This window comes from Microtus ochrogaster, chromosome 26 (genome assembly GCF_000317375.1).
Source record: "Microtus ochrogaster isolate Prairie Vole_2 chromosome 26, MicOch1.0, whole genome shotgun sequence".
NCBI lineage: Eukaryota > Metazoa > Chordata > Mammalia > Rodentia > Cricetidae > Microtus > Microtus ochrogaster.
In genome coordinates, this window is record NC_022025.1 from 8,999,086 (window position 1) to 9,011,101 (window position 12,016).

General features: G+C 41.6%; 1 protein-coding gene across 2 annotated transcripts in view; it reads left to right on the forward strand.

Moving 5' to 3' along the window:
- Positions 1-12,016, forward strand: part of Cacna2d1 (calcium voltage-gated channel auxiliary subunit alpha2delta 1) — a 441,225-nt gene that overhangs the window by 68,903 nt on the left and 360,306 nt on the right. For both annotated transcript variants that reach the window (XM_005358331.3, XM_005358334.3), the window contains exon 2: positions 5,776-5,857. In XM_005358331.3, coding sequence (XP_005358388.1) covers positions 5,776-5,857 — 82 coding nt within the window. The remainder of the gene's footprint in view (positions 1-5,775; positions 5,858-12,016) is intronic.

Genomic DNA, 12,016 nt, shown 5'->3' on the forward strand with positions numbered 1-12,016 from the left:
CAGAGCATTTCCAGGGTCGCTGGAGCAGTGTGGGCCCTGAGGTTGGAGGAGGGGTAAGAACTTGTGGCATTGTGTACATTCCTGGGCCGTACCCCAGGCTTGGAGTTGATTTTGCCAGTGTGCTCATTTCACTCCGTCTGCCATCTTGTGTATTCTTAGTGTGACAGTGTCACCTCTTGTCACCTGAGGAATGAAGCCAGCCTTCGTTCTTGAAGAACTAGGTGTTTTCTCATACAAATTGGTACACGTGTGTGATATGTGTATGTGCACATACATACGGAGGCTTCCTCAGTCACTCTCCATGTTTCTTTTAGAGACCAGGTTTCTTTGGCTAGTCTGGCTGGTTAGTGGGCTCAGAAGTCTCCCTGCCTCACCAGTACTCACTGGGGTCACAGGCATGCAGCACTGCCCTCAAGTGTTTGCATGAGTGCTGGGGCCACAGGCATGCACCACTGCCCCAGGTGTTTGCATGGTGCTGGGGTCACAGGCATGCATCACTGCCCCCCCCCCCCCAGATGTTTACATGAGTTTGGCAGCACCACAGGCATGCCACTGCTTCCAGGCGTTTACACCTGGGGATCTGGTTTTGTTTTGTTTCTCTTTTTGAGACAGGGTCTCACTATGTAGTTCTGGCCGTCCTGGAAGTCACTACGTAGACCAGGCTGACCTTGAATTCACAGAGGCCTGTCTCCCTCTGCCTCCCTACTGGTGGGATTACTGGTGCCTGTGTCGTCAAGCACGCGTATCTGAACTTATATGGCAAGCACTTTAGTAACTGAGCTGTCCCACGATCTGAAAAGATTCTCCCCCTGAGCTCTAGTTCCAGCTCAGGTCATTGCTCTTGGACAGCATGTATTTATTGTCTAAAGTGACTAAAAATGAAATATGTGTCTTCAGTCCTCTTACAACATTTACTGTGAACAGCAAGATCTTTTTATAAAGCTGCTAGGATGAAAAACTAAAAAGCATGGAGAAAAGTTTGAAATTTGCTCATCTACAGTATTTCACGGCAATATTGTTATAGGGTGTTTGATTCTGTAGGAAAGGATTTAGTGAGTAAGTACTTTCTGGATATAGTATTAACGCTTTATTGGTTATTTTAGCCTTCTTTGCTGTTTGGACTCAGCTGAGCTCTGAGTTGTTAGAACCTTCCCTTCCCTTTCCTTGCCCTCTTTTGCGCCTGCTGGTGTCTGACCCACCTCAGGGAGTGACTTTTCCAGCCATCCTGGTGCCTGCAGCCCATGCTGGTGTGATGCTTACATAGCCATGCTGCTTAGCACCTGTGAACATGGGATCTTCCAGTGTCTTTCGAAGCCTTCAGTCCTCTTCAGCCATCTTTCCAACGTCCAAGGTCCTTTCCGGCCCACTGTTGATAAACAGATAATGCCTGCTTCGTTACACAGGAAATCAGGAGAATTAAGTGGAGCTAGTGATCTCAACCTTTTTCTCTAGTTCTTCCAATTGTTTCCGCTGGTCTCACAACTAACGTTTTCCTTCCAGTTTGCATGGAAGAAGTAGCTTCTCTTCGAGCCATGCATCATGCTCCCCCATTCCCCATTTTTGTGTTTTTATTTTTTGCTATTTCTGAATTTTTATTCCACATTTTTATCTTCTCTTGTTTATAATACAACCTATATGTTGGATGCTAGAAGTTTTTCTTAAGTATTGTGACAGTTATGTGTAAGATTCTGTGGTTGTTTTTCTTAGTGGCCATCTTGAAAGAATAGAGAGGTACCTAGGAGATGGGCCTCTGGCTATGCCCGTGGGGTATTTTCTTGATTACTTTAATTGAAACCAGAAGACCTGCTCACTGTGGGCGGGATCATTCCCTAGGCAGGGAATCCTAGATGGTGTAGTCAAGATCAAAGAGCTGAGAAGCAGCATGCATTCATCTCTTTGTTTCCTGACTGTAGATGCTGCAGGACCAGCTGCTTCAAGCTCCTGCCTCCTCCACATCCTTACCATGATAGACAGGACCTTGAGCTCAGCTTTTTACAATGAGTCCTTCTTGGTTGAGTTTCCTTTATCAGGGTGTTTTATCAAGCAACTGGAAAATGAAGCTTAAACAAGTCTATTTAAAACACATGCATTGTCAGGCAGTGGTGGCACACACCCTTAATCTCAGCACTGGGGTGGGGCTGAGACAGGCAGATCAATGTGACTTTGAGGCCGGCCAGGGCTACACAGAGAAACCCTGTGTCGAAATACAACAACAACAACAACAACAAAAATCTCAAAACAAAACAAAAATAAACTAGTAAAAGAACAACACACAAATGAATTGAAAATAAACATAAGAACCATGTTGATTGGAGCTTTGTGCTGGGCCTTTCTTTCCCCTGCAGTTCTTTCAGCCTCTGCACCTTAGTGTTTAGGCATTGAATGCCTCTCTCCAGGCACCAAAAACAAACCAACATATCCCCCACACCAGGTTCTTCTTATTCTTTTTCTCCTTTCCCCAGACCTAGTGTTAATTTCAACTTGAATCTCTCTGTGTCTTTTAGTATTCTTTTTAGTATGTACTGGTGCCTATTGGATAGAATATATCTAAAGAAATAGAAAAATATGAAATTGTTCTTAGTGGTATGCGCTATAACTTATTTCATATAAATGCTATATTCTCCGATTTTCTTCCAGCTTCTATAATATTTTAAGAAAAACCAGGTGCTAGTTAAAAAACAGTATCTATCAAAAAGGAAGTTCGCCCTTCTAAAGCATTTCTGACAGCTTGTCAGTTGGGGCAGAGAAGACTGGATGGGTTCTGAATAACTTCTCAGCCTAGATATGAATGGTTCCCCTCTGCGGACATCACTGTGACAGTGCGCTCAGGTGGCCAGCTGCATACAGATGGATCAGTTTGGCATAGATCAGTGTTCAGGAGCTGACTATATTCACGGACACGCACACGTGTGTTCACCTTCTCTTTCTCCTTTTTTATCCCCTGTCCCCCCACCCCCCAGCTAAGGTATGCCTAACCTTTATTACAACTTGTCAGTGTGAGGAATCATATTTGAAAGATGATTCATCCTGTCTAGAGTCTAGGACTGACTTAGTAACTGGGTATAGCACCGAAAGTCTGATATGAATTACAAATCACTGTCTGGATGAAGGTTCTATGGCTCCCTCAATCAAAGTATCCCTTTCCTTTCTCTCATCTCTGTTCTTCATCTCGACTATCCTGTTTCCTCAAGTTCTCTTCCCTCCTCCTCCCCTCTGCCCTCCCTTCCCCTCACCCCCATGCTCCCCCCCTTTTTTTCAGGAGAACTTGTCTATCTCCCATTTGGAGGTGGGTGTATATATGATTCTCTTAGGGTTCACCTTGTTACTTAGCTTCTCGAGGGTTGTGGACTGTAGGCTCGTTATTCTTTGTTTTACAGCTAGCACTGTAAAACATAGTACTTATGAGTGAGTACATGCCAGGTTCATCTTTCAGGGTCTGGGTTACCTCACTCAGGATGGTAATTTCTAATTTCATTCATTTGATTTCAAGATGTCCTTGTTTATTTTTTTTCTCCTCTGAGTAGTACACTAATATGTAAATGTACCACACTTTCTTTATGCATTCTTCAATTGAGGGCCATCTAGGTTTTTTTTTTTTTTTTTTTTTTAAGGTTCTGGTATTACAAATAATGCTACTGTGAACATAGTTGAATAAATGTCTTTGTAGTATGATTGAGAATCCTTTGGGTATATGCCCAACAGTGGTATTGCTGGGTACGGAGATAGACTGACTCCCAATTTTCTGAGAAATCACCATAGTGATTTGCAGAGTGGTGTACAAGTTTGCATTCCCATCTGCATTGGAGCACTGGGCGAAGCTCCCAAAGTCCAGTTGAAGAGTGGGAGGAGCAAGAGGTCAAGACCATGATGGGGACACCCACTGGAACAGATTACCTGAGTTGGGAGCTCACCAACTCAGATCAGGCAGGGAAGGAACTAGCATAGGACCAAGCTAGACCCTCTGAATGCGGGTGACAGTTGTGTGGCTGGGGCAGACTGAGGGGCCACTGGCAGTGACACCAGGATTTGTCCCTGCTGCTTGTATTGGCTTTGTTGAACCCATTCTCTTGGATGGATACCTTTCGCAGTCTGGATATAGTGGGGAGGGCCATGGTCCGTTCTCAGAACAATGTGCCTTGCCCTTTCTGGGGAGTAGATGAGGGGGTGGGTGAGGGGGGTAAGTGGAAGGAATGGGAGGAGGGAAGAAAGTCGGAACTGGAATTGTTATGTAAAATGAAAAAAGAGAGTTTGTTTTCTTTTTTTAAAAAATAAAATTAAAAAGTGAGGGAAAAAAATCACTGTGTATAGTCTTTGCTCCTGCCTATAGACTAATGTATGTTTTCCTTCTAGTTATAAAAGCAGGCACAGTTGTGTTTATCTAATAACAATAGAATAATATAGATTGAGTTGGTGTTTATACTGCTTTCAGATATGTATACCCACTCATAAATAAAATACATTGTAATGTTAGGATGACATTACTTACAACATTTATTTTGATGGTCCTGTCAATTTTCTTTCATGCTCTTTTTGATAACTTACCTTTTCCTCTCCAATTCATACAGAATTGCTGAACAAATATTTATATTGATTTTATCTGTGTGAAGCTGTTCTTGGTTTTGCTGTGTTTTCTTTACTAAGCAGTTCTTTGTCCCTGTGAATCATGACTGTTTTTCTATAGGCACGTAATCATCCTTTGATCGGCTTTTTTTCCCTTCTTTCAATTCCTTATTCTTTTCTGTGTTCCCCTAGACAGTATTTCAATCTCTTTTTCACGTGGTGCTTTATTTTCTTTATCTGTTTCTGAAATGAAGATGAGGATTTTATGAACTGTCGGAACTCATGTCAAAGAAAGAGAAGACACACATACTTCACTCTCCCTGATTCAGATTCAAACATAAATCATCTCCGAAGCCTTCCTACTGGGGTATCCATAGTTCCTATGTGTTCCTGGAGAAGCAGGCTACATGGGGGCGACCTGCAGCCTGCTATGTGTCCTCACAGGGATGATGAGGTGGACATTCAGCTGTGGTCATTAGAATGCTGGCTAGTGGGTGTTTCTAGGATTTACATAGTTCTAAAGTGTAGTGATGTTAATAGTTCATGTTTCAAGATATTGACTGCATTACTTACAAGAATGTGTCTGAAAATACTTGAGCTTGCATTCCGAAGAAACAGTTTTCATGTAAAACGTTGCTTTGAAAACTACGGTAGCTGCTGAGTGTGTCAGAACCTCAGTGCCGCTGGGGAAATAAAGGCCCTTAGCCTTTGTCTACTGAGATATTTGTAACCTTGTGATTTCCCATGGTTAAAACTGATGGCATTATTCTACATCCTCACGTTATGATTAGAAAATGAAGTTTATGTGTATTTTTGAATTCTGTTCTTAGTAACTATTTCCATGACATTTTAATGGGTGAGCAAATATTTCGTCTCTGGATTCCCAAGGTGCCCCTGTCGTTCTTCTCATTTTGATTCGGAGGCCTTTGAGCATTCAGAAAGGGGATTCATGTATGCAAATGAAAGAAGCAAATGGAAACACACAAATCCAACAAACAAAAACTTTGAAAATAAAATCCCCATTGTAATAAAGATTCGACATGCTTGCTTTGGTTGGCTGTTGTGCTCCGTTTGAAGGTGGCATGGGAAGACGATCTCCGTGGGAACCGGGAGGGCGAATACACGTTTAACTATGTGAAGTATGTTTGTCAAACATGACCGAGTTAGCATGATGGCTGGGATTCTGACAGAGCCTTCTTTCTTCTGGTTCCACAGCATCAAGTCATGGGTGGATAAGATGCAAGAAGACCTGGTCACACTGGCGAAGACAGCGAGCGGCGTGACTCAGCTGGCTGACGTGAGTGTCCCCGCTTTGTTCATGCTCTGCTTAGTGAGAGTGCACTTGTGCCTTCGAGGAAACCATAGCTCTGTGTTACAGAGGGCGTGATGCCCGTGCACTTACCACAGTGCGGTGTGAGGTAGCCCCGGCACGGCGCTGGTTAGTAGAAGCCGGAGTGGCATGGCTAGCAGTGAAATGGTGAAGTACCCCTTCTCCACCCAGATTCAGATTTAGATGCCACACTTTTCGGGACTCTGTTTCTAGGGGCTGGAGAGATGGCTTAGTGGTTAAGAGCATTGACTGCCCTTCCAGAGGTTCTGAGTTCAATTCCCAGTGCCGCAGGGTGACTCACAACCATCTGTGATGAGATCTTATGTCCTCTTCTGGAGTGGAGGCATAAGTAATAAATAGATAAATAATAAGAAATAAATCAAAACAAAACAAGTGAAAACTCCACTTCCAGTCTTCAGAATGTATTTTAGAATTCCCACTAGTGGTGACTAAGTATAGTTTGAATGTCTTAAGTGTGAACATTTCTTCAATCTTTGAGGATAGATTTTACTTAAAAAATATTTGAAGAGTGTTTATAGCCATATCGCTGTACTATTGCGATTTGCATAAATGTTTTGATGCACAAAACCAGGACACCTATTCTGTAAGATTACTACAAATTAATGCCATTTTAAAGCTCTCACTGCTTTTTTTTTTTTTACTGAGAAAGTAATATAAAAATTTGGAAATATTTCCATCCTGTGTTCTCAGTTAAACCTACATGCCTTTATATTCTTACTTTAAGATTTCTTACTTAGATGAAATTGCATAAAAAAGTTTCATGGATGGGGATATGAATTGAAACTAGGAGTTTGATTTAGTTTTTATTTTCATGTACATAAAAATGAAGTTAGAACCCACTTGTAAACATTTTTTAAAGACTCACACAAAACTATACATGAACATAATTTTATATATCATTTTTACTTCACCCGTGTTTTACCTGTAATCGATCATATGAGATCAGATAGGGAATTTTACTTTGACCATCATGACAAGCGGTCAAAAAGAGTTTTTTTTTTTTTTGACATATTGTGAATTGTGTTTCCCAGTTAAGGAATGTTCCATGTGCATAGTAATGTTCTTATTGGGGAGAAACTGGAATATATAGTTAATTTATGTATTAGAAACCCCCAAAGAAAACCTATAAATTCTTGAAAAATAGTCTTAGAATGTCTTTATAATACAGTTGCATATTAAACCAAAAGTGTGCTGAACATCCCTTCTTTACATTGTATAGCTCTAATTTGAAAATCTAAACTCTAAATACTCTCAAATCTAAAACTTTTGCAGTGTGGGGATGATGCCCAAGCAGGATGGATTGCAGTTCTAAAGTGTATGCTCACCACTCTTGTTTGCTATCTCTTTATGGGTGTGAGACACTCATCACTGTAAATGGATTTCTGTTTACCCTTCTGTCCCATGCCCCAGATATCTCACTACACACACACACACACACACACACACACACACACACACACACACACACGGGAATCTGAGGAGAGGGAAAATCTGAAGCACTATTGGTCCCATGTTTCTGAGGAGGCATACTCACCTGGTATCTACAAGATACTATGGGATGAAATGTGTCTCTTGTGCATACCGATGGTCGCCAGTGCTTGGACACACAGATACAGGGAGGGTGCATGCTCCACTCTGATCAGAAATGATGAACTTTAGAAATACGTGAGCATGTGCCATTGTGTTGGATATATGTGAGTTTGAATTTAAGGAATAGAATTTATAGGGCCAAATGTTATTAGCTAATTTTTATTTTTATAGATTTAAGTTGACTATGGGGAAAGCTTTCATTCAACCAGAGTGACAAATGACAGATTCTCCTGTTAAGTTTTCTGACTTTTGTTGGAAAGTTGGGATTAAAAGTCAGCAGTTGCTGGGGGCCCCCCCTTCCTCTATTCCTTACAGCGGCTCATGTGCTGATGCCCTTGTTAATCCTGCTGTTCAAGTTCTTGATGAACTTGCTTTCTCTTTTTCCTCCAGAAAGTCTCATGCAAGAAAGTCTCATATGCTTTCTGCTATGCTTTTCTGTATGGTAGAGATTAATTACTTGGGAGATTAGAAACACTTAGGATGGGGTGAATGACTTTCAGTGAGTAGAACAACGTAGAACGAAGAAGATAAAGTCCAGATAATTTGTTTATGAGACACATGCTACAATATAGTGACAGAAGAATTGTGTGATATTATATGGTAAATAATATGGTGAGTGGAGGGGAAGGAGGGAGGAGGGAAAGGAGAGGGAGGAGGAGGAGGGACCCCAGAAGTTGAGCACATGATGATGGAACTGATTGGGTCCCTCGATTGAAAGTCACCATTGTAGAAATAGGCTTCTTCCTGAGTTAATGTAATTATTTTAACTCGCTTCCTAGCTACAGCTGTTATCCAAAGTGAAGGCAAGAACCACTGTCACTAGCAATATTATTAATGTAACTATCTGTGGAATTTTATGAAAAATGCTTTATGGGATCATAAGATATGAGCCAAGGGAAAATAGTAAATACTGTTGATGAGTTCTATACTTTCAATTTTCCTACATGAATGAATTACGTTGTGTTAAAGGACAAGGTTAGGGGCTGGATATGTGGCTCGTGGGTACCATGCTTGCTTCACAAAACGTGGTCACCATACTGCAGATCCCCTACACTCACGGAAATGCCAGGCGGCCATGGTAGCCTGCCTGTAATTCAATCTCAGGAACAAAGATGGCATTCCTGCAGCAAGCTGAGGAGCCGGAGTAGACAAATTCTCCCACACGTTACCATTGCCCAGCCTTCGTTAATGTAGGGATTCTCAGCTGGGGGTCACAACCCTTGGGGGGTCACATATCAGATATCTTGCATATCAGTTATTTGCGTTACGATTCATAACAGTAGCAAATTACTGTTATGAAGTAGCAAGGATAATAATTTTATGGTTGGGGTCACTATGACATGAGGTTGCATCGTTAGGAAGGGTTATCGAAGGGTTGCAGCGTTAGGAAGTCTGAGAACCACTGGTTTAATGGAAGGATGGGGGGAAGCTGGCAATCATAGCTACAGTTGTAGGACATTTGGCACACTGCAATGGGCAAAGATAGTTGTATTGTTCCATGCAATTAGTAAAGTCAGGAGTGGGTTCTTTATCCAGAATTCTCACCCAAAATGTTTCCAGTGGAAGAGGTCACAGCAAATAGCATGTAATAAATAGCTCCACCTAAAAGATGTATTTACGACTTGATAACACACAACTGAAGCTGTGATGATAACATTTACAAATTCTAGTCTATGAAACGAGGTAAAAATCCTAAGATTTACAAACAGCCTGGAGATTGAGGCCAGGGTCTTGTTTGTGCGTGCTAGGCAAGCACTCAGCTCCACTGCGGGAAACATGTGCCCTTTTATTCAATCTAAATTACAGACCATGGCAAACATTCTGCCATTTCTGAATATGCGCATACACACATTCCGCCAAGGAGGAGAGAGTAACTGAGATGATGAACGGAGAATGCGATGTTTCATCACGAACAGATAATGTTTTCAAGTAGAAGTGTTCGTGATATTCTTGAAATCAACATCTATGAGTTCACAGCACAGTCACAAGCAACCGCTTCTTTCCTCAATCTATTGAAAAGTATTTTATCTTGGTAATATTCTGAACGTTTGGCCCATATCCAATTTAGGAGACACCTTAAATGAATGGGCTCTGTAGTAATGGGGATTTGCTTCATGCAAATGTCTTCTAAAAATAAGCTGACGAGTGAACGCTATTGTTTGTCTCTCCTGTGCAGTTCATTTCTGAATCTGCAAGTGTGGTATGAGCAGGGGCCAGAATCCCTCCAGTCTGTCAGGATACCTCCTCCTTATGTTTGATTCCTTCCTTCCTTCTTCGCCCCAGGGAAAGCAAGCCATGGAAGGAGACAGAGCCACCTGGGAGGTCGGCTGTGTCTCTTGTGAACATGTGCCTTTACACCTTGTCCTTTCTCTTCGGGACTTTCTACTAACCCCCTCTTTACCGGGAAAGGGTTGCTATTTATGTTGGCTCAGAATTTAGGGGAACCTCTCAAGGCCTTGGTTTCAGCAGGAACTGGGGGCTTTTGCAAGGGAAGTCCTGAGCAGGAAGGCAGCTCTGCAGGTTCATTGTGATTGGCACTCAGTTGGTAGCTGACAGCTCTCACTGCATGAAAGTTTTATTGCAAGGGCTTGGAAATAACTCACTTAGGGAAGAGCCTGCTGTGCACGCATAGAGACCCAAGTTCAGCTCCCCTGCATCCACATTGCAAGCCAGGCACAGCAGCAGGTGATCGGCCATCTGGGGGTACTTCAAGCCCTGCTTTGTCATTCCCTGGAGGCAGACTGAAGTTGTCTCCTGGCGGATGTGCTGATACTTAGCTCTTGGGTTCTCTGTCACTTATCTCCAGGGACTTTCCTGTTCCTCCCATGGCCAACGGTACTGTGTGGCATAGAGCTGCTTTAGGACTGATGCACTTTGCCTAATCATGTCTGGTTAACTCTTTTCTTCTGCTGCTCTGGGAGCGAGGCTTGCTCTCTGTAATGAAATGAAGCTCAAATTCCCTCAACTCTGACATCCCAGAACCTTAACAAATTGACAGTTATGGCAGGTTCAATGTAATTTTACCTTTTTCTAAAGTGGAAAATTAATGTCATATGTGAAACATCCAAATATATCATACATTGCTTATGAAACTAACTGCTGAGAATACTCTTCTGGGGATAGCCATAGGATTTCATGGCATACTATTAAGTATTGCAATTTCCAAAATGTTTAAGTGGTGCACTTTGTATAAAGTATATTTGCGATATTTTAAGAAGTGTTATTTTTCAAGATTATGTTGGAAATAGAGTCAGCTTAAGAAGTTTTTAATGAAAAAGAGTTTAAAACTATAACCTATATTATTATCACAACAAAGCTTGGTTTTAAAGGTAACAATGATGACTTCTCAGCCTTTTGGCTAAGATCAAGTGTAAAGCTAACAGTGAAAGTCATTCAGTGCAGTTAAGATTCTGAGCAAGGAAGAATGCTCAGGTGATAAGTCGGCTTCCTGCCAAGACCATGTCACGTGTGGCTTCGGAGGATTTGCTCTATGAAATACCGAGGCATTTTAGCGTGTCATGATAGAGATGCATGTCTTGCCTTGAGTTCTCTTTATGCTCTACATTCATTGTGGTAGAAAAACAGAAGCCAATGTCACATAGCACGTGGGGTGTTGGCGCGACTCTCCTTCAGCTCCGCCTAGCTCCAAAATCCTGAACTGCTCACAATTCATGCTCTCTTCCTTCAAAAGAGAAAGCTGGATAAACGACATGGAAGACAGTCATTTAAAGTTTCTGGCAAGGGAACAAATTAAGAGGCAAAGATCCTTAGACCATGTCTTAAATAGTGACAAGTTAGCATGTTAAGATGATAGAAATCTAGATTACGTTAGTGATGGGAAACTGAAGATGCTTACATTGTGAGTAGATATCCTGCCATAGTAAAACTCAGTTTGAAATCGAATCTGAAAACTGTTTTCTTCATCTATATTGGGAAACTTTTGTAAGATTGCCCAATAGCGCCGGCAGTGGTAGCCTTTAATTGGAACATTGAGGAAGCAGAGGCAGGTAGATCTCTTTGAGTTCGAGGTCATTGTGGTCTACAGAGTGAGTTCTAGGACAACTAGGACTGTTACACAGAGAAACCCTATCTTGAAAAACAAACCCCCCCCCCCAAAAAAAAGAGGAAAAAAGGATTCCCTGGTATCTGTGATGATTACTATCATGTTTTTTAAAACCGTAAAGCTGAAGATGGATCTTTTAGTGTTTTTTTTATATAAAATCAATTCACTCTTATTGACTACTACAGTATTTCAATTTTCATTTTCTCTATAAAATAGTATACTCAGGTATTTACACTGGCTTTATATACTTAAGCTTCCTTAACTTGTTACATTTGTTTTGGAGATTTTAGTTTCATTTATTGTGTTAGCCAGCTTTCAATACTATATGAAATATTTGAAGCAATTAACTGGAAAGGTTTGTTCTGACTCAGTAGAGGCAAGTGGCCTGATGCCATAGCTCTGGTCTGTGAGCAAGTGGCCTAATGCCATAGCTCTGGTCCGTGAGCAAGTGG